Below are 21,774 nucleotides of genomic sequence, written 5' to 3'. Positions count from 1 at the left end.
ATGCCCATGGAGTTCCCAACATCTTCAACTTTTGTTTCCAATAAAACTTGCCAACCTGCTACTAATTCATCCAATAGTCCAGCCTGTGAATAAGAATTTGAGGCATGGATCTGGTAATACTGTGAGAACAGGCTGAGACTACCCGAAGGTATTGGTTAGAAGTTAAGATGGCTCTAAGAAAGATTTTATCGGTCTCTGTACATCATGTGTCTGTGACTATGGACAAAACTTTTTCTTAATGGTAAGTGCAGGAATAGGCTTATATTAGAAAATGTGTGACTAATAAACTCTGCCCTTTGTAGAGAGAACTAAAAAAAACCAATAGGAAAAGCTGAGCAGTACATGAAAAGGAAAGTCTGCATTTCTGTTTAGTCTGTAGCTGGACTGGATAAATCCTTTGATAACTGTTTGTGTCTTGAGCACAAAACTCAGGTTTAATTGCAAAATTCTTGCAATTAACAGAATAAAATAAATACATGAAGTGGATCAAACCCATACTGACCAGAGTTGTATAAAAGAGGAAGCAGAACATGAACTTAACAATCAGTATTGCTAATTTCATGTGTCAATTTCTTTATCACCCACTCAGCAAAAGCAGTCACAGCAATGCACATGACAGCTGGTCCTACAAATAGGAGAAGCTACTGAAAGTGAACAATTCTTACTCACAGGGCTGAGGAAAAGACTTGACAATAATTCTGTGGTTGGCAAGCCAATAACTCCATGATAGATTTCACACCGATTACCATGTTCTGAGTTTAAGAGAAGGTGATTACTTATCATTATGTAGATATAGCTGAAATACCATGTTAGCAACAAAAAAACACACAAAAAAAAAACCCAAACCAAGCTTTTGCACTTGGAGGAACTGAAGAACTGAAGAGATTAGAATTTTATTTTAATAACAGAGGGAGAACTGGAAGTCACAGAACAAATGAAAGCCCAAAGAAATTTTAATTGTAATATTTTCTGCTGAGAAAGGTTTTCTCAAAAAAAATTAGCAAAAAAGCTATCCTGTGAATAAAAAAGCACGGAAGGCAGCTATATCCGTGTACTAGTCTGACATTCAGATTTAAGCAAAGGCTCATAAATCGCCTTAAGTGACTTGATCTTCAGAAAAATCAAGAAGACTTTGCTTGAAATAATTTTTAAGGTCCCAGATCCTGAATTTAGCATAACAGATAGATCTTAAATACTTGCCTGCCTGTTGTAACTTGTAGGATCAGTGCCTAATATTAGTTTTTGAAAGGCAAAGAGCTGATGAGCTTAGACTCTTGTACCATCTTTTATCTCATTTGGTGAACACTCAGCACCTGCATGCAGCTTCTGTCAATAGGTAAACAGCTTTTTGCTGCTTTGCTAGGTCATTAATGGCATGCCAGAATTCTTGACATTCCTGCTTCCTTCCTTGTGGTTTTGAACCTGTATCAGGACATCAGCAGCCAGTAATTGTCTCCTCGGCACTTTGGCTTGCTCATTGTCATTTGACAAAACAAACCATCACTGATAGGAAGAGAGTTCAAAGGCCAAAGTACTTCAGCTGAGAAGTGTTTAGGAATCTGTGGTAGGCTTACACTGCAAGTGCAAGTAGGGCTGGCATAGAAACCTTGGGGTGTAAAGGCGTGAAGGAAGTGGGTTGTTTAGGTGTTTTTTTGTTTGGAAGGGGGAGAAATTCTTCCCCTTACCTCCACAGTTGTTTTTCCAGGGACTAATCACTTTTCCCCAGAGAACTGTGGCTAGGTAAAGCTTGGTAATGAATTGAAGAAGGGGTTTGGGGATGTATAAATGAGACACATAAATTGAAACATGAATTAGATCTATGAATGTAACTTCATTTGCAGTCAGAGATCCACATCTGGCACAGCCACCTGGGTATGAGGCTTGCATGAAAGAGAATGCCAAGGTTTGGACTGAACCAAGCTATAATTTAACATAGATCCTCAAAGGCTGTGTATTACGGTCTAGAAAATTTGTACAAGCACCAGGACATTTGCTGACTTGAAACTGCAATTTCACTGAATGCTCAGTCCCATGCAAACTTATACAACTGACTTTGATAAGAAGTTTCAGTCTTGTAACTAAAGCCTTTTGCTGTTTGTCTCTGGGAATGATCCCCTGGAGGGATTAAGAGAGTGAGAGAGAAGGCAACCTTGCACAGAATGCATCAGATAAAATCATGAGCTCCTCATCATTACAAATTTTCTCATTTTCTAAAAAAAATCACACATCAATTGTATTTCCCATTTCATGTGAGAAAAAAATTGGTAATACCTGCAGCTTCTGTGCATTATAATGCATTTCAGGAATGTTCACATTGTGCCTCCAATATCAGATACCAAATATTAGTTCTTTGCTTTTCCAGGCTCTTGAATTCTAACTAGACCCACATAAGCAACTCTGTTGGATATTTGGTTGTCGCCCCCAGATAAAACACAGTTGTGAAATGTAGGTGTGTAGGTGTTCATCTAGGTTCTGAAACCTGAGACCTTTAGCCAATGTTGTGTTTGGAACTGTCATTTTTCATTTTTTCCTGACAGGCTTTGCCCATGAAGTAGGGGAATCCCTGGGTCTCTTTCTTATACTGAAGTGATGCACTATTTGCTAGTCCATGTATGGGGGCATTGGGCTAAGGTGAAATATAGGAATATGTTCAATCTCTTACTTATGTGTATCTTGGTATCTTAAGCTGTCTTTCACCCTCTTGACTCATATCATACACTTCTGAGCTAATGAAAGTTTGAGCCATATGACTTAAAACTTTGGATGTCACAGCATGCCTTAAAAGCGAAATGCCATGCCACAGATAGCTGTACATGTAAAATTTGCAGATATATTCTGAGCATGAACGTTTTTGTCATTAGAAACCTAAAGCCTATCTGAATTAAACACTTAGTAAAAAATATCAGTACTGATATTTTAAGCCAATCACCAAGTAATTTGATTTAGGAAATAAAAATATGGAATATAACTAAATTGAGAAAATTACAGTACTGAGTTACAGTTTTGGCAGAAGTTAATATCCTTACTCCATAGCAAAACTGAATGGCATTATAAAGCAGATTGACCAATAAAAAAACTGTTATTTAGAAAGACAGAGATTGGTCATAGGAAATAAAAATATTCACAATCCACACTAGCAATGCTCTTGTTTCATAAATGAAAGGAGGGTAATTTTAGATTGTAAAACAGAAAGAATTATTTTACAGTAAGGGTGGTGAAACATTGGAAATGATTGCCCAGAGAAGCTGTGGATACTCCATCCCTGGAACTGTTCATGGCCAGGTTGGGTGGGGCTTTGAGCAACCTGATGTAGTGGAAGATGTCCCTGCATGTGGCTGGTGGGTTGGACTAGATGATCCTTGAAGGTCCCTTCCAGCCCAAAACATTCTAGGAGTCTTTGACTTATGTATCATTTCCTGTTTCTCTTTTGGTCAGTGGCTGGCTCTTTCTTCCATAAGGCTCTGCTTATGAGACCCCAAGTGCAAACCTGATGAAGCACAGCACCTGAACTCATGTTTTTTTCCTGGATATCCTACCAACAAGCATGACCAGAAAGAAGATTGTTTGGCTTCCAGCATCCAAGGCTGGAATTCAGCATGACAGACACCTTTCTGGCAGCAGAAGGAAAAACAGTTATTTAACCTTATTTTGAGTCCTATTCAGTCCTTTTCCTTCTATATTTCCAGTGTCATCAATAACCAGTGCAACTGAAAGTAAGCAGATGAAGTGCTCCAGAGTGTTTGGAAGCTACTACCACTTTTTAGATTCTTAAAACAAATTTTCAAAATTTCATGGAATCCTTTTGAAAAATCACTCTGTTCAGCTTGAAAACCACAAGAATACACATTGATGGAAAATGGTTTTGAAACAATTTTTCTACTCACATTCTCACTTGACACTAATATTTTGATGAAAAACATAATTGAAAAATCAGAAGTCAAGCGATTCCTCCCAGCTGTCACTAAGGGCTTTTTAAGATGCCCTGTTGTGGTGAAGGACAGCAGTCATCTTTTTAAGATGGATAAGCGAGGATCTGAGCAAGCCAATTCATTTCACATAACAGATTAATGCCTGGTATCACATAGCAGCAGGTCTGGGAAGATGTTTGTCAGGGGAGGGTTTGAACTTAAGGCTTAGAGGTAAATGCTCCACATTCCAGATACAGCTTCCTGAACCAGCCTTTCACTGGTTGCTCCCTGGTTTTGAGACTCTAACACCTCTTTCCACTCCCAACACTTAGCATGTCCAGGTGTTGGCTGTGTTGTGGTTTTCAGCCTGTCTCTCCCTGGCTTTTGTAGGATTTGGTTTTGTGTAGCATAAACTCACCTTGAGCAAGGAATAAAAACCAACCCTATCATTTAGACAAACAGGAGCTAAATTTTCCACTAAATGGTAGCAATAGTGTTGTACAAGGTGAGCTGGAAATCCCTGTACCCAGAAGAAATACATACCATTTTTGCCTTTGGAAAACTAATTCCTATTTGTTTTGGTCTGGAGATAGAAGTTGAAATTAACTCTCCCCGTGCTGGAGGGTTTGTCTTGAACTTCTCATGAATGTGAGGTAGCTTGAGTTGAAAGTTGAAGGTGGAATAAATAAGTGAAAACTTCAGGTTAATTTCTGATTTTACACTTCCATTTTTTTTTAATCTTTTTTTCTTCTGTGAGAGAATTTCCTCCTTGTCTGCCTTCTTAGAAAATATTCCTGACTTCTTCAGTGAGAGTAATGTCCATGGCAAATGTGTCTTCTTTTTTGAAGTGTTACGTCTGCTTCCAGTCTCAAAAATAGCCATCTTTGAAAAATTAAAACACTTCATGGTAAATATTCCCAACTTTAATTTGATCTTTAGTTTGTTTTTCATTGCCTCAGCAGCTGATGATAATCTTTGTACCACACAGAAAGCTTTCAGGTCAAACTTGCATCTCAGATGTTGAATGGTAAGTGCTGAGATGAATGATTCTGCTATCATTTTTGTTTTCATATAATTTTTTTTTTCCAGATGTGATTTAATGACAAGATGCTGGTCCCAAGAACCTCACAGCAGACCTACTTTCTCTTATATTCATGACAAACTGCAAGAGATAGTACACTCTCCACTGTCCTTCACCCACTGCCTTGAAGACAAGGAGGCATCAACTGGAGTCATCAATGAAGCTTTTGAAGGTGAGTCTGGGCCAGCACCTGCTATTCCTGTGTCCTCTGCCCAGCAAGCAAAGTGCTTTTCATTGCATTTGCCACTGTCTCAAATTCTCTGGCTGTTAAATGGAAGCAGCAAAGATTTACCTCTATCATACTGAACTTGAAAAGATTCATTATGTGCCTGCTAGGTACAACGAATTAGACAAAGGATGTGTAAGATTACCAAGCAAAAAGGCCCAGATGAGGTTTTAATAAAGCCTGGCACACAGAGACATCCAATTTGCATCTAAATTCTTGGTAGTTCACAACCCTGTTCTGCTAAAATAGATGCTTAAGATCCTTGCAGAGCCAGGAGATCCTTAGAAGGCTTCAGTGTGGAAATCTGTCCCGATTTCAAAGACATCTACAGCCTCTCCATGATCTAAACACGGCCATAGGCACTTCCTCTAGGAGTACTGATTCAACAGCCACCTGAAAATGGGGCATAATTTCAGCATCCTAGTAAGGTAGCCTTTATCCAAGCCCAAACCCTGATCAATTCTGGTCTTGCCTATGCTCTGCACTCTGTGAGTGAATAAACTAAGTGATGTTAGGGAAGACATGCCTAAGATATGGGACACAACAAAGCGCAATTATATAAGAACATTATTCAGGTTGTAAAGACAGGAATTAAGAAAAAAGGTAATGCTAAATTTGAAGTTGTCTGTGCAACTGGGATGTAAATCATCTAAATATGGAAATGAGCATCCTGGCAGGGCCAGAACAGCAATCTATTCATATCTTGCAGTAATTCCTGACTAACTAAATATTGAGAAAAAGTGAACAATATTAGTAAAGAATGTGATATGAATTCTACAAAAAGAAAGTTTTTATCAGTTGTAAGATTTCAGTTTTGTTTCACAGAATAATTTTTTTTCATTTAATCTGTTTACATGCTATGGTTTTATAATGTAAAATATTAAATGGCAAAAGAACTACTTCCCATTCTAGAAAAACAAAACCTGACTGTTTCTAAAATATCTAAAGGCTTCGTTTTGGCGGTGATTTTTTGTGTTTGTATTTTTTTGTCCCCATCACAAATTGTTACTGAACTAGGAAACTCACCCTGAATCACAAACAGTTTTGATATTTCAGTACTTAATGTTTTCCTAAAAACTTCCTGGGCCATCCCAGGAATGACACAGTATTCTGTTACACAACTCATTAGACATTTTTCTTCAGGATATTACATATATTCAATTCACTGGCATTGTCCAATTGTCACTTAATTTGACATTTTGCTAATCTTTATCAGTTCTTTATCAGCTTTACAACCTTCACCTTGTAAGTTTATTTCCACTGTGGTTTCTCTTTATGTCAAATCCAGTCTGTTCACAGCATGTTTACATTACAAGACTAAAAACTTTATAAAGACATGAAGGGGCCAGCACAGATCATTTCGTGTTTTTTGAACAGCTGATATTGTACTCTCATTTTATAATGAAAAATAATTTGCATATAGTGTAACTCTTTAGTTTTTTAAGGGTATCCTGACTCTCAATAACAGCATTCAAGAAAGAGACACGTAGTCTGGCACAAATGTAAGCCTGGCATTAGCTCAGGAAAGGACTACAGCCAATTAATTAGGCACTATGCCCAAGGTAATAGGCCTTATGTTTTGGATGGACTTTATCTCACCTAAGTGCAGCTATCTACAGGCTAGGAGTCTCATCTAGGATACTCTTCTAGGTAGCTCTGTAGTCAGAAGCAGAAAGTGACAGCTCCTGTTTTTTGGCATGTATCACAGCAGGAATGGGGTCACCTTTTGCCTTACTCTTCACTGATGATGGCTGGCATCCAGGTGATTTGCCATATTTAATTTGGTTCACATAGAATCACAGGGTGGGTGAGACTGGAAGGGACCAGTGCAGGTCACCCAGTCCAACATCCCTGCTCAAGCAGGGTCCCTCCAAACACGTTACTCAGGAGAGTGTCCAAAATACAACATCTCAGCTGCAGTATCTCAGACTAGATGTTTTTTCAGACGACTACAGGAGCACAACATCCACTGGACACAGGGCTGTACTGATTCAATTGCTTGCCCCCACTCCTGAGCTAGTTTGGTTTCCTAGCTTAGACATCTTTGTGTTCCCTAACTCCACAGGCAACAGAGACATGAAAACTAATGGACTTAAGAAGTTCTTGTGGCATTACATCAGTATCTGTCAAAATCTTTATCAGGGCTGAAATTTCTAGAGAAACCTACCTTTCTGCTTCTTGGGGTTGGGGAAAGAGGATGGAATGTTGATCATTGTATTTGTGGTGGAGCAGGCCTGGCACAGATGTAACATGAAAGAGTCTTAGTTTCAGTGCAAGTCTCTGTTTAATATTTGTCAGATAAGCCTGATCTTTCTCCAGCTGCTAACTTGCTCAGTCTAAGCAAATAATTACTTTCACTCTGATGATAAATACATGTTATTAATGTATGAAACATCATTTTGCCAAAATTTCAGGTTCTACCACACAGCAGAGGTCACAGAGAAAAAAGGCCTTGTTTTGTTTATTTGGCAGGAACAAAAGTTACATTCTTAGAAATTTCCAAGTTGCAAAGGAGAACATGGATTGAGGCTTCCATGAAAAGTGTCAGTTTGAAGGATAAAAACTTGAAAAACATCAGTTTAGTAAAGAAAATATGGTAGTAAATGGACCTTAAGGGTGGTCTCATGAGAGCAGTCACTTTTAAAATCATACACCATTAAACCTGTTTATAATAACTTAGTTGGTTGTCGTGGTTTTAAACCAGTAACTAACAAAAGGAAAAAAATTTACTTATTTCTTGCTATGAGATATGGATTAGAACAAGAGCAAAACAGGCATAAAACTTAAAAGGAATAAAGAAAGTTTATTGACAAACTACAATAATAAGAACACCAGAATAAACTTCCAGAAAAACCTTTTCATCTCTTACTACCCACCATTCCTTTGTTCACATGACAACAGAGACAAAAACTTTAGAACTTTGATGGTTTAAACAGTCCCAATTCCTTCTACAGTCTTTTCACCAGTCTTTGTAGAGAAACAGAAGTTTCTTTCTGTTCATTTATGGAGTTTCTCACAAGAAAACTATTTTTGTTATAGTTTTCCTTTTCCCTGATATCAGCTGCCCAGAGCTGCTGTTATCAGAGCTCACTCCTCCCATTCCACATCACTCTGAGGTGTGTATGGGTCATGAGTTTAGGGATGGCATTTTTAAGGATGAGTTATTCAAAAGCAAAAGTCTTCTTCATCTGTTTCTGTGAGCTTCACCAGAAAACAGTTTTTCTCATTGCCCCCTCAAGGCTTCCAATTTTCGCTTTACTGTTTCCAGTACTTCACTATATCACAATCACTCTACTTTTTACTCAAATTTTACACTTTGAACACTCTATTCCTCCCCATACTCTGTCATGAATTAAAGGAGTTCTTTTCAGGACTTCACTGTCCATCTCCATAGTTTTAACAGAAAAATATTTCATCTTAATTAAAGCATCTTCTTAATTTTCGACCTTTCCTGAAGCTTCTTTTCTTTCTTGTCACTGGTAGTTTATAAAGTCTCTTTTCATGTTGATCACTCTCCTTTTCTCTCTCTGGATAAAAAGATTAATCTGCAAGTCTCGTCTGGGTAATGAAAGAGTTAAAATCTTGCCCAAGTTTTTGTAGATAGTTCTGTGGCCTTGGCCGGTGCAGGAGCTGGAGCCGTCTGCGATGGAAAATTCCCCATGGCTGCTCTGGAGAGAGTAGTTGCTGTTTTGGCCCACTGCAGGTCCAGAGTTTTTTCTCCTTCTTTACTCGGCAGTCCCCAGTGAACTCTGTCACTGCAGCCGAGCCAGGGACCGGCCTGGCCCGGCCAGAGCCCGGGGCAAGCCCCGCAGGCCCCATCTCCCGGCCGGGAGCCGCTGGGCCCAGCCCAGCCCCCGCCCAGCCGCATGGCCTGAGCAGAGAACGAGAGGCCGGAGCTCTGTTACCTTTCACAGCCAGGAAACAAAAAGAACTCAAGTGCCCTGACTTTACATCTTAAGGTAGGGTTCACAAGTTGATCTCCCTTTCTAATGGCTAAAATTGCTGTCAATCCCCAGTAATGACCAATAATTGGTCAGGAGAAGAGACTCCTTTCAGTCCCCAGCAACTTTAAAGGTAAAGTGACCCCATGACATTGGTAAAATCTGGCCCACCGTGGTAGGCAAGGAAATCAGTGTAGGCAGAACTTTGTCCCTCAGAGCTTCTACTTGGCACACTCTCTTTCTGAGCCTTGGACCTTTTCCCACCAGTTGCCATGTTCCCTCTCCCAGCTTGCCCCTGTTCTTCCCTTTCCGTAGGTTCTGCCCAGCTGCTGTTACCACAGACCCATTGCTGGAGGAGAAGACAAAGCAACTGTTCTCATGCTTCCATTCAATGTTTTTCATGCTTCAGCTCTCAAAAGTCCTTCTTCACTTCCCCTCAGGTTCATCTGGTGATTCTCATACAGGAAATATCCATCAGGAAAGAGGGTAGCTTGAATTTTATTTATCTACATGTCATCCTTCCATTTAAATGTATTTTAAAAGACTAAACACTTGACTAGCTGTTTACATGTATCCATAATGCACATACTTATTTCCCTGTATATTTATAATTCACCTGTAGGTTATCTCCCTCTTTCCCCGTCCATAGGCTGAATAAGCCCATTAAAATGTTATGCTCTTTATTTGTCTGAAGCTCTAGAGTCCTTCTGATGTCTTAATGTTGCTGGGTTATCTGATCGGAGACACATGCACGTCAGTTTTCTGTAGCTCTCCAGCCTTGAATTAATTAGACAGTTTTCCTGCCTGCTGTGTAAGTCTCATGCAGTGGAATTCCATGAGATGTGAGCTACAGAAGTGAGATGGATTCAAGCAAGAAAAGGCCATTCAGGTTCTACTTGAGTTTCCAGACTAAAATGTGTGCTCTACTATGACCCTGTCGAAAACATTTTGGGGCATGGAATATGTCTTAGACTGTAATTTGTAACACATTGTATAATAAGTTAGTAATTTTTAAAATCTGTAGTCATTTTTAGTTGAGACTAAGTGAACTTGTGTTTGTAGTAGTAGTAGTAGAAAGATGACAGCCAAAACAAATAATCCAAAAGTCTGTTCCATGATAGATTGTCCTCGACAACATTTTCCAAAAATGCTACACGGTCATTGGCCTTTGTGTGTAATGAAACTCCAGCCATGAGCCTCCAGCCAAGAAATACTTGCTCTCACCGGGTGACCTAGTTCCAAAAGAAAGACAAATGTCAAGCAAAGTGAAATTACATGCCTCAAAATAGCTAAGATACTTAGCCTTAGAGGGAATCATACATCTTCCAAATTCTATTGAGTCTTACCTGCCCATGGGTAGCCACACTTCTAGCAGGTCCATACATACTATCAATGACTTTTATAGGTGAGAGTGCTGAAAAACATTAGAATTTCACAATTACCTTAATGCCAGTGCAGTATGATACAGAGATGGCAAGTGTCGGTAAACCAATACAGTCTGCTAGTGGACAGCATGCTAAGAGGATAGCATGGGGATGGCAAAAGGGGCACATGCTGTGTTATTGCAAGAGTTACCCTTCTAAAGTAGGCATCAAGTGTCAATAAACACGCCTGAGCAATACCAGCTCCTCCTGACGCCGCTCCACTGGAAGGGAGGGAAGCAAACACAGGACTGGGGTCTACGAGTTTAGGGATTTTCCTTCTTGCTCTGACAGGCTTTCCCAAGACACAGATAATGGGCTTAAAGTAGCAGTAACAATGTTTATTTGAGTGAGGGCAGAACTACCTAGCTGGAGGACTGAGACACCAATGGGTTTTGAATTCAATGGGAATTTACTGACCCTGTCACCAAAGTTTCCATTCATTGTGGAAAGATAGTCTGTTCTTCCCTCAGTTCCAAGAAGCGCAGCATGCTAGGACAGCCCTGCGTTGCTGTAAAAATAACTGGACCATCTATTCTCAGGCATCAGTTTTTACATTTGCACATATAAGACAGCACATATAAGATAGCTTTTCAGGTTCTGTGAGTGCCCTTTTACAGATGGAAACAGCTGTTTGATTTGGCAAACGCCTTTCCTGACATCAGACAACTGGGTATTAAGCAGCTGGAGAGACTTCTTGCCTTTATGACCTGGAAGGACTATTCTTATCAGGGCTGCTCCTCACAATGTCTTTTGGACCTATATGGAAAAGATGTGTAATTGCTCAGAAAAAGAGGCTCCTCTGGCAAGAGGAGATGCCAGGCAGTTGGAGAAAATCCAGGATAAAAGACTAAAGACTGAAAGGAAACATATTTGGCCTCAAAACCATGATTTTAAAATTCCTAAACTGGAGATATTGCTTGAAAAATGTAGGAAGATACAAGAGTTAGAATTTAGTAATTTCTTTCCAAAGCCAGGGTATTTATTTCTTCAGCAGTTCAAGTACTTGCTTAAACTGTCATTTGTATTTTTTGAAATTTCTGCAAAATTTTGCACTGAGAGGACTTGATAGTAAAGCTAGAATCAGCTATTTCATCATTCCTTATATGTTCACACTCTGTACTAACTGAGTACCTGTTTTCTATTGCCCATGTAAGTAATCAGTTTATTTTCCTAAACCCATCTGCCTTTTAAAAACTACTCCACACACCTCTATGAACGTAATCACTTGGGCAAACGGAAGCTTCTCTAAAGCAGATGTGTTGATAAGAGACATTTTTAGAACCTTGTATCTAGTCTCCTTTGTATTTTTCTGAAATTCAGTAATCCTCTTCCCCACTTAGCTCAGTGAGTGGCTGACCCAAAACCTGCAGAGGTCAGAGAAAAGGCTGCTTCCAAAAAAGAGTGGGTGGTTACAATGCTGCAAGAAAAGGGGAGCTTGGTGGTGTAATCATTTCTTCTTTGCACTCCAGACAAATGGGGTTTGATTCCAGAGAGTGCACATGAACTGTATGATGCTGCAAGTGAAGTCACGCCGATACTTTGCCGTAGACCGAAGGAAAAAATCCGATGGTATAAGACTGTAAGAGGCACATTTGTGTAGACAGATGTGGATAGATGCAGGCAACTAAAACATAAAAACTGCATTTGCACTGGGTGTCTAGGCTGTTTGACAGTCACCAAAGACTTGTAGACATATTCAGGGGATGTTGATGTATAAAGGCAAGGATCAAGCATCTCCACAAAGCGACTCATTCCTCCTTTCTCTGTTGATTGTAAAAACAGGCTAGGCAAGGAGCTTAAATTGGATGTGTAAGACCTGGGTGGTTAAAATGTGGTAAAATGAATCCTGTTTTGTAACCTGGAGAAAGGGAGTGCTTTCCTATTTGTATAGCCTTACTGCATTGCAGCAAATGTGGAACTGGGAGGGTTTTTGTGCATGTATATTATAAATATTAATAAACTAGGTAAGAAGCAGGTTTATATCTGTAATTACTAGGACAGCAACTCTTGCACACAGAGATTTCAGTACATACTTCTCTAAAAAATATATTAAAATAAAAGGAAAGGCACTGCTTTGAGCAGATTAATGCAGGGGAAATGTAGGGTGAACAAAATTCTCACTTTTAGCACCTTTAATGTCTGACAGAATAGCAAAGCTCAGTGAGTCACCCTCAAACCATGCAGGATCATATGCTTCATTAGGCAGGAAACACAGATATATCTCCACTGATACATAATACAGAGTGGAGTATTAAAACGGATATATATTTGTTCTATTTATATTCTTACTGGCTATGTGCAGAAACTGAAACACAGCCCCTCCAGCTCCAGGTGGCCATCAGGTACCAGGAAAATACTCTCTTCACAGGAGCTGTCTCCTTGAGCTAACCAACATGGCTGAGGTAAAGAAGTCAAGGTTCAATAGCCACCTTTTTCACCCTTAACAAAGATATGTAATCAGGTGTTTCTCTCGAATGTGCTTGCCGTGGGGAATATCTTTCATCCTTGCCAGTAAGTCAGCCAGTCTCTTGTTTACTGCCACATACATTGTGTAGCAGTGACAAGGGACAGAGTATGTACGAGAAAAAGAGGAGGGTGTTACTGAGAAGCAGCAAATGTGGCTGGACTTGTAAATACCTTACCATACTGAAGGTGCTAAGCATCATATGGGATTATGTCACCCGGAATTAGTAACGTCTCAGGCTGGCTACTTAGCTGGTGTAAATTGGTGGCAGCCCACTGGTTTCAATGGAACTTCATTAATTTATGCTAGCTGAGGGTCTGGCCCTGAAATAGCTGTAATACAAGATCAGCATCTCTAGATCAGTTTATTCAGTCTCAACCAATCAGCTTTTCTACTGACATTCTTTCTCTTCTTAAATGTTGTCACCTTCTTGAATTTAAACACCAAAACCCCCTCATCTGCTTATCAAGACATCACAAAAATTTGCACCCTTCCAGGCAGGACTTCAAAACATGTTGTGAGCCCCCAGAGTTTACCAAGCCGGCAAGGAAAGGCACTCTGCGATCGTGAGGCAGGATCCACGGCCCGGCTCGGCACTGTGGCTGCCCTGCGGCAGGAAGAGGCCGACTGAGATGCTGGGATTGGGAAAGGGGAAGCACAGATTTTATCAGGTCAGAGCTGGTCTTCTCAGAGGAGGCTAAGCAAGCAAACTCTATTCCTCATTAGTATGAGTCAGGCGATCATTGTTTCTTGTGTCAATTAATGTGGGGTTCTCTAGAGTAAGCTTCTGCCGGTCCCTGGAGAGAGGTGCTGTAATTAACTTACCTGGAGTTTGGCTCAGATGTGCTTTATGCACAAGTTCTAAGCACAAGATTTAACCTTTAGGCACAGCTCTGCTAGGAAAAGTATCCAGCAAGGTCAAAGCCATGTGCGTTTTAGGACCTGAGACGTGTGTCTGTGCAAGTCCAATGCTGAGCTTTGAGCTTGCCATTTTAGCTATCGGAAGTGGTCTGCCTGGGACAACACAGAGCTCAGTTGGATCCTGCTTCTCGGTGCTGGGGTACTTCTCAGCCTGTACAAAGCACTGGACTAACAGAGCAAGCCTGCCTCATTCCCTGAGGTAGGTTGTTAAACTATGCAGTAGTTCACAGTGTAGACAACCCCTTAGAATTTAAGCCTGTAGAGCTGACTCTCCAGTATGACTTCAGATTTCATGAAGGTGCTCCTTGGATGTCTCCTCTTGGGGTGTTTTGTTGACTCAGCCCAGCTTTGCTTGTGAAATCTGAGGGGATCACATCACATGGTTTATCCTGCATTTACTCACGTATAACCCAGCATGACTGTACATCAATCAACTAATTTTAGCGATGTTAAAACTGAAAAGAAAATAATGATATCTCATAAATATACCAACCTGCCTCTCCACTCCAGTTTCTCTCTATCTTCCTTCATTTTCTTAATATTTTTTTGTGGGGGCCTTCCAAAGATTATTCAGAATTCTCTGAATTGACTTACAGCTTCCCAGGGTGCTGGTTGGGTTTATAGTCCTCACATTTCTGGGGGAATTTCACAACATATCATGAATTTTTTCTTCATTCACTCCTTTTTAGTATTTTCTGTCTCCATCCATTCTTCTGCTCCAACTAAATGAGCAAAAATAATTTGCTTGCTTTGCTGACTTACCTAACAGTTAAGCATTGTACTATATAACTCAAGATCTTTGTGTAGCTTTGCCTTTTAGAGCAGAATGGTACTAAACTTTTGTGAGCATTGAGCACTGCACTAAGAGATGACTCAACAGTGAAGGAAAGGGCTCTTACAGTCAAAAATGTCACTGTGAAATTGGCAATGTACCTTACACATGTCATGTCATAGGAGAAAGGTCATCAATATTATATTCTTCCTCCATCATTGGATATAGTAAGAATATTCTGCAAAAAAAGTATTTCTTTCTTATTGCATTCCCACAGCTTGAAGTAAAACCAAGGCAAGGTGTTTGATTTTTTAACTCCTTTTTTCTGTAATGAGAAACACAGAGGCACATAAGCTGAAAGAGGATTATAAAATTTTACATATTCTGTAGTTCTTCAGACCTATTGGGGAAAGAATTAGTAATGTATCTATATATCTGGTAAAAATATCTCAGTGACCTCATACTCACATTTGTGTAAACATCACCTCATCAGTTCCAGATACTTATACAGGAAACAAATCTGAATGCTCCTCTAGTGTTCTATACTTAGGCAGGTCAGCCGGCATATGTCTGGTCTGTAAATACCCAGTTTTACTTGAGTCCTTATTTTAAGGTTTCCCTCTTAAGAGTTTGCTGCAAATGTCCCCTCAGCATTTGCCTGTGTGCCTTTTCCAAAGCAACTTGTCCCTGAGGGCTGCCATTAAATTAAACAAAAAATCAACTACAAAGAGCTGAATTTGTTGGTAAAGTCTTAGTTGGAGCTGAATTACTAAATATGGCCATAATAGCCCTGAACGGACAAAGTGAGTATCAGATGATTTCATATTGCTGTCAGTCACTGTGGTATGTGACCACAGTTTGCGCTGTGTCCCAAATCCCATCTTGCTAACAGGTTTCTAAAATCAAAATTCTCTTTCAGACTTTTCCTGATAATATTTCCTGTGATAATGGACTCTTACATGTGGAAAAAATTTCCTACTTTATAGCTTGGGGAGATGTGATTATAATGACATAATAAATTGTGTGTTGCCTGGTGGAATAGCACAGTGCTTATGATTCCTTTGAACAGATAACCCTAAATGTCACACTCTTTATTTTTCAGTTGCGAAGTAAAATAAGGAGGGAGTGTAATAAAAGAAGGTGCATGTTACAAAAATAAATGCAAAAAAATAGTAGCAGTTATAACTTGAGTGTTAAAAAATTTTATATATTTAAAAATTTATATCACCTGAACTAGATTTCAAGCAACTATGTATATATGAACTACATTAAATTAGAGAAAAAATGGAAAGTTTTTAAAAACGTGAAAAACACAGTGGATTGCCAAGTTTCAGTTTCTAGAAGGGCAGAATACTAGAGAGACAGAAGTCTAGACTAGTCCTCTAGAGAGACAGTATATAATGATTTTGTAGATAGAAAACTGCCAGTGTTACAGGATTACTACAGCAGGATTGCTACAAAGGTTCAGATTAAAATCACTTTAGCTTTATCCTTCTTCACAAGGAAAAGAAGCAAGTCATGTATTCATGATGGTATTGCTGCCTCTGGAGGTATGACCACTGATAAGCAACATTCCCCAAGTGATTTGCTTCAAGTTCTGGTCTGCACAGACAACAGCAGAAAATAAATTTGAATCATCATTCTTATGAGGCCACTAGACCAACTTTCTCCAACAGCTGTCTGATTTTGTTTGCTTTCTAATACTACATGTATATTACCAGTCTGTTGCTTTTCCCTTTTTTTTTCTTTTTTAAAAAATATTTTTCCCTTTTGTTTTCTCTTTTTTTTTTTTTTTTTTTTCATGCAGATAATGATATCCCGTGTGCAGATTCAGACAGTGCTCTTTCAGCCACACTAACGGAAACAAGGAATCAAGAGGGTTTAAATTATTTGGTACTAGTCAAAGAAGGCAACTCAGATGAAGAAAGCATCAATTCTGCTAAAATTAGTTAAGTCTGGTTACCACTGTTTAAGAGAGTGAAAAAACCACTGTTTAAGAGTGTGAAAAAAGAGAAAAAACTCTTCAAAGAAGACATAAGCCAAGGAAAATATTCTGCATGTCATCACACTTGCAGAGGTGTCTGGAAAAAAAAAAATGCAACTCTCTAATAAAGCTACCAGAAAACATAATGAGGTACAAAGTGGTATGTATTAGGATAAGACAGTGATTACATAGCTTTTGATTTTCTACATGTTATTGTTTGTGTGCTTCACATGAGATAATTTAAAGCAAAAAAACCCCATGTATCAGACAGTAAACGATTTTACTGTTGTATTGATCAAATTTATGGAATCACATATGCCTCAGGCACAAGGCAGCTCTTCCAAAAAGGGAGCACTGTTATGCTGCTTCAAAGAATACACCAGCTCACTCATGAATAAAACCAAACAGTTGAAGTGTAGCTTCACTGTGCACAAACAGGATTCTACAAGCTGAAAAAAACAACATAAATACCAAACTCAAAATCAGAAAGCAGTTGAAGAAGGGTGACCAGGTTGTCCACTGCTGTGGGTGGTCTGTTTCCCTACTTCGTTTAAACAAATGTTTGCAATCATCTTGCATATTAAGTTGCACAGCAATTGATCCGTGAGTCTGGACAGTCCTCACATTTCTTCTCCTTTCCTTTTTGAGTATGTATCATCCTAGTTTATTTTTTATCAGACTGGGTGAAGGGAGGTACTCTTCCTCGGTGTGTTTGGAGATCAGCTCAAAGTATATAATAAAATTTTATACAAAGAATTATTGAATAAAAGACAGCTATAAGCTTTTCCTAACCTTTCATCATGAGCAGTAGTTTGCAAATTATACAGAGCTATTCACTGACATCTTTCAGGAAGCTGGAAACATGGTATAATTTTATGCAAATATTTGACAATGGGGCACACTGGAGAGTAGTAAAGGTTTTGTCTGATGTCAGAATGTATACATTTGTAAGAAGCAACTCCATTGCAATCAAGCTTCAAAAGTTTCTTAAATGGAGATTCAACACAGATGAAAAAAAAACGTGGAATCTGAAAGTTCACTAAAATATAAATTGAGATATTTTGAATTAGGGTTCTTCAAAGCCCCTGAAAAAGCCCTTTCAAGCATTATATAAATATTTTTCTTCATTTACAAATCAGTGTAAAAGACAAATTTGCTAATAAATACAATTGCAGCCCTTCACTATGCTCACCAGACCGCGAGCAATGGATAAACAAATAAATATTGTATTATGTTTCCTTCCTCTTCGAGTGCTGCTTGATTGGTTGTACAGCGATTCCATCCATCTCAGTAATTTAAAAATTACTAATGTTTGCTAACCTATGGCATATGCTGGCCAGAAACCTGGAGGATCCTGGTTTATTCTGTAGCCAGCACACCTGAGTGTGTTCTGTGTGCGTAGTTTCACTTAAGTCAAGAAGACTGCTCAGTCAGCAAGCCACAGACAAAGGTTTTGAACAACAGGACTCCATACGATAGTGTTTTCTTTAGCGGGAAAAACCTTCACTCCTCCCAAAATTTTGTCAGGACAATACCTTTCATGGGCCTTGTGAGCACCTGTGATGTGATATCCCAAGTCAGTTCAGTTTTGTGTAGATCTGAATCATGGGAGAGCCTAACCAACGTGTAAACTGAGTTAGTGGGCAACATGAGCATCAGTGACAAAGAGCAAAAAGGAGTAATGCCCTCCAAGTCTTGAAGCAGTCACAAATATACAAAGCAGCACAGAAGGAAAAATGGGAAGGTAATTCTTGCTATATTTACATTTTGTAAGTGTTGCAAAACAAGCCTAGTTTTAATGAAACATTTAGCACAGCATGATGTGAAAAAAGTATCAAGTTTAATACACTGCCAATAAATGAAACCTTAAGATATTGACCAGTGATCCATGCCTTTTTTACCTAATAGTATGAAAAGTGTATTGGACAGGATAAAAAATTAACTTATTGATCCAAGTTTGAGGATCCTGATCTATAACTTGTTGAATTCAGTGGAAGACACAATACCTATCCTTCCCAGTAATCGCAGTCATCATGCTCAGTGATACAGAGTGACTTCTGAGCATGGCCCTACTCCTACACTGGCCAAAATCCCATTGTCCCTCCCTCATTTTCCTGCCTTAGAGAAGTATGCAAATGCAACTATTCCACTGAGTTATGGTAAATCTGAATTTGATGCAGGAAAACTTAGCCTCACTTGCACTCACCCATGATTCTACTTGAAGAGAGTGTCTTAATCCCTCATATTTCTGTATCACCCTTCTCCTTATACATCTTCATGATTTCACCTTCTCTGTCTTATTGAAGTGTTGATTCCTCTCTTCATTCAAACTCTTCTTGATGATTCATGTTTTTCTCAGCAACACTTATTCACTATGAGGAGGTCACCTCTTGCCTTCCAGCTGACAGGCCTGATGGCAATTGTGCTACTTTTTGACAGAGTAGGGAAGACACGCATATAAGGGGTGAGGAGAATGAAAGACCTCTTAAGCACATTCTCTCTTGGGCAGGGAAATGGGTACTACCTGGCCTGTGTTTGCCTCTGTTTTTACCTCCTCCTACCACAGATCAAGGGAATGAGTCAAAAAACCCTTGAGTTCCAATGTCTTGACTTCCATGGCTACAGATTTTAAGTAGAGATAGATTTAAGGGTGATAATTGTCATCTAAAGGCAATAGATGTTTATCAGAAAGATTATAAGTGAGATAAGGGTAGTATAAGGCATGGGGACCCAATTTTCAGATGCTGTAAATCAGATTAGATATGTTAAGCTAAGCTGATGTACAGCAGAATAAAAACTGTCTCCAAGTGTTTAGCTTCAATTTGTCCTGAGACAGGTAGACCTATGACCTGCCAGTTCCTGGAAAAAAAAAAGAGGACTAATCTCTTTAAGTCTCCTCCATTTTATCACTAAGCATGACTTACATGGCATGGAATATCTCTTTGGTTAATATGAGTCATCTGGATGGTTGTGTTCCCTCCCAATGTCTTGTGCACCCTCAGTCTATTCACTGGGGAGGGGCACAGAATGAGAAGCAGAGAAGGCTTTGATTCTGTGCAGGTACTTTTCAGCAATATCTAAAATATTACTTTGTTACTGGTATTGTTTTGGTTGAGAATCTAAAATACAACACAAAATGAGCTGCTGTGAATAAACTCCAGCCCAGTACAGTCCCCAAGCTGCTGGGGAGAAGAGAAATGTACCCCCAGGCACTGATCAGAAGACACCCCAGGTGAGTGTCTGGGCCATAGCCAGTTCCTGTCTCAGGCTCTTCAGTGTTCCTCGATGCCAGCACAACAAACACTGAGCACCAATGATGACCACACTGCACACATGATGCCACACACACAACCCACGAGTGCTGGGCTCGCAAACAGCTGTGGCTGAACTCTCAGCTGTGCTTGGATAGACATGGATGTAGCTGGTTTGTCTAGTCCTTCAACCACAGACTTGATATTCATATGAATGGGGGAAAAATATTCTACTTCTGCCTATGATTAGAACTTCCTGCAACCCAACACAAATGCTGTGGTGATTAATTAATGTTTGTAAATAATTTTATAAACATGGAGGGCCATGGCAGCTGTTACTGATTTACTAAGACAGCATTTTCAGTGACATCGGATCTAAGTCTTTTATCTTCAGGTCTACAGCTGGTGGTAGCACCCAGACATCAGTGCATTTCTGTTTTTCAGGGTTGCTTGCAAGAGTTTTTAAGCTGGCACACAGTGATGACCAGAGCTATCCAAAACCTGTGTATCTCATGCTTTCTATTTGGAATCCATGCTCAGGATACTATAAAAGAAAAACCAATGTTTTGTGACAAGAATATTGAGTTCTTATTAGAACAAAGATAAAATTATGAAAATGCTCATGCAGCTGAGAGATATGCCAATAATCATTGGCATAGCAGGATCATTCTCTGATCCCTATGTGCTACAGAGGGAGTGCCCAATGACATACCTATGGGAATGTGGCTGTCAAGAGCTCTGAAGGGAAAAATTATACAGCTTGAAAGGATGATTTGTTGAGATATGAAAGGCAAAGGTCATCTTTGGTTTTATCACATTGGACAGAAATACTTGGGGTGTCAAGACAATTTCTTTGCCTTTTTTATATTTAACATTCAGGTCTCATCTTCTCTGGCACACTTTACCGTCATTCACTCAATGGCATAGTCACAAGATTTGGGAAACTTGAAAATGACCACCAGAAACGCAAAAGGTTGTATAGCTACACTTCTAACACAAGTTTTTTTCTGTTAGTCTTTGTTACCTGCAGAAACTCATAAGTGGTGAGGATAAGAAAGGCAAGGACTAAGTTCATCTCAGCCTAACTTATCTGAGAACCTCAAGCCAGGGTCCACTAAGACTAAAGTTGTTGTTGCTCAGTTTTCCTGGTACCCTAGATATCAGAGACTAGAAACACCATCTAAATCACAATTCCCTCAAAATATGCTTCTGTCACCGCTTGTACAGAAGGGCACAAAGATCCTGACAGCAGAGTCACTGCTTGCTTTCCACAATGGTTTTCAAAAAAAAATTTTACCATCTATTTGAATTGACTAATGTCTCCAGGTTATTTCCTCTTTTTTTTTTTTTTTTTTAAATTTTCTTTGACATCTATGGCATGCTGTCTGTGATGATTTGAGTCCTCAGGTGTGGCTTTACTGAGCATAGCCAGGTGAAACTGATCCTCTGTAATTTGGGTTTAGGACTATGCATTTTCATGGTAACTGTGAAGGCAAGTTTTGCTCTAGATTCAATTTTACCTCTTTCTACACAAAGCTGATATTAATTCAGCTAGACCTGAAAAAGGATGTTGCAGAAAAGAATGTCTGTAAAATAGCCTGGCAGGTCTGTTAATGGTTGAAAAATTCTAATTCACTTTCATTTAATTCGTTCTTGAAAATTTTTGTTAAACACACACTTCTAGTTGCAGAAGCTTGTATACCAGCTGGATTTTTCAAACAGTCATGGCTCTATTTATAATGACACTTAACAACTCTGACTGATGTTATAATTCTAAAAAATAGCCAGAAACTCAGGGTATC

The 21,774-nt window shown here is 39.3% G+C and overlaps 1 protein-coding gene across 1 annotated transcript in view; it reads left to right on the top strand.

Annotated features, from left to right (window-relative positions):
- The window catches only part of ROS1 (ROS proto-oncogene 1, receptor tyrosine kinase), an 82,776-nt gene extending 64,786 nt beyond the window's left edge, over nucleotides 1-17,990 (top strand). The window contains exons 43-44 of the mRNA XM_058835702.1: nucleotides 4,998-5,161; nucleotides 16,545-17,990. Coding sequence (XP_058691685.1) covers nucleotides 4,998-5,161; nucleotides 16,545-16,690 — 310 coding nt within the window. The 3' untranslated portion in view covers nucleotides 16,691-17,990. The remainder of the gene's footprint in view (nucleotides 1-4,997; nucleotides 5,162-16,544) is intronic.
- The last annotated feature ends 3,784 nt before the right edge of the window (nucleotides 17,991-21,774 follow it).

The sequence above is a fragment of the Poecile atricapillus genome, chromosome 3 (genome assembly GCF_030490865.1).
Source record: "Poecile atricapillus isolate bPoeAtr1 chromosome 3, bPoeAtr1.hap1, whole genome shotgun sequence".
Taxonomy (NCBI): Eukaryota; Metazoa; Chordata; class Aves; order Passeriformes; family Paridae; genus Poecile; species Poecile atricapillus.
The sequence above is the reverse complement of the archived record's forward strand: the minus strand, read 5'-3'. Positions and strand labels throughout refer to the sequence as shown.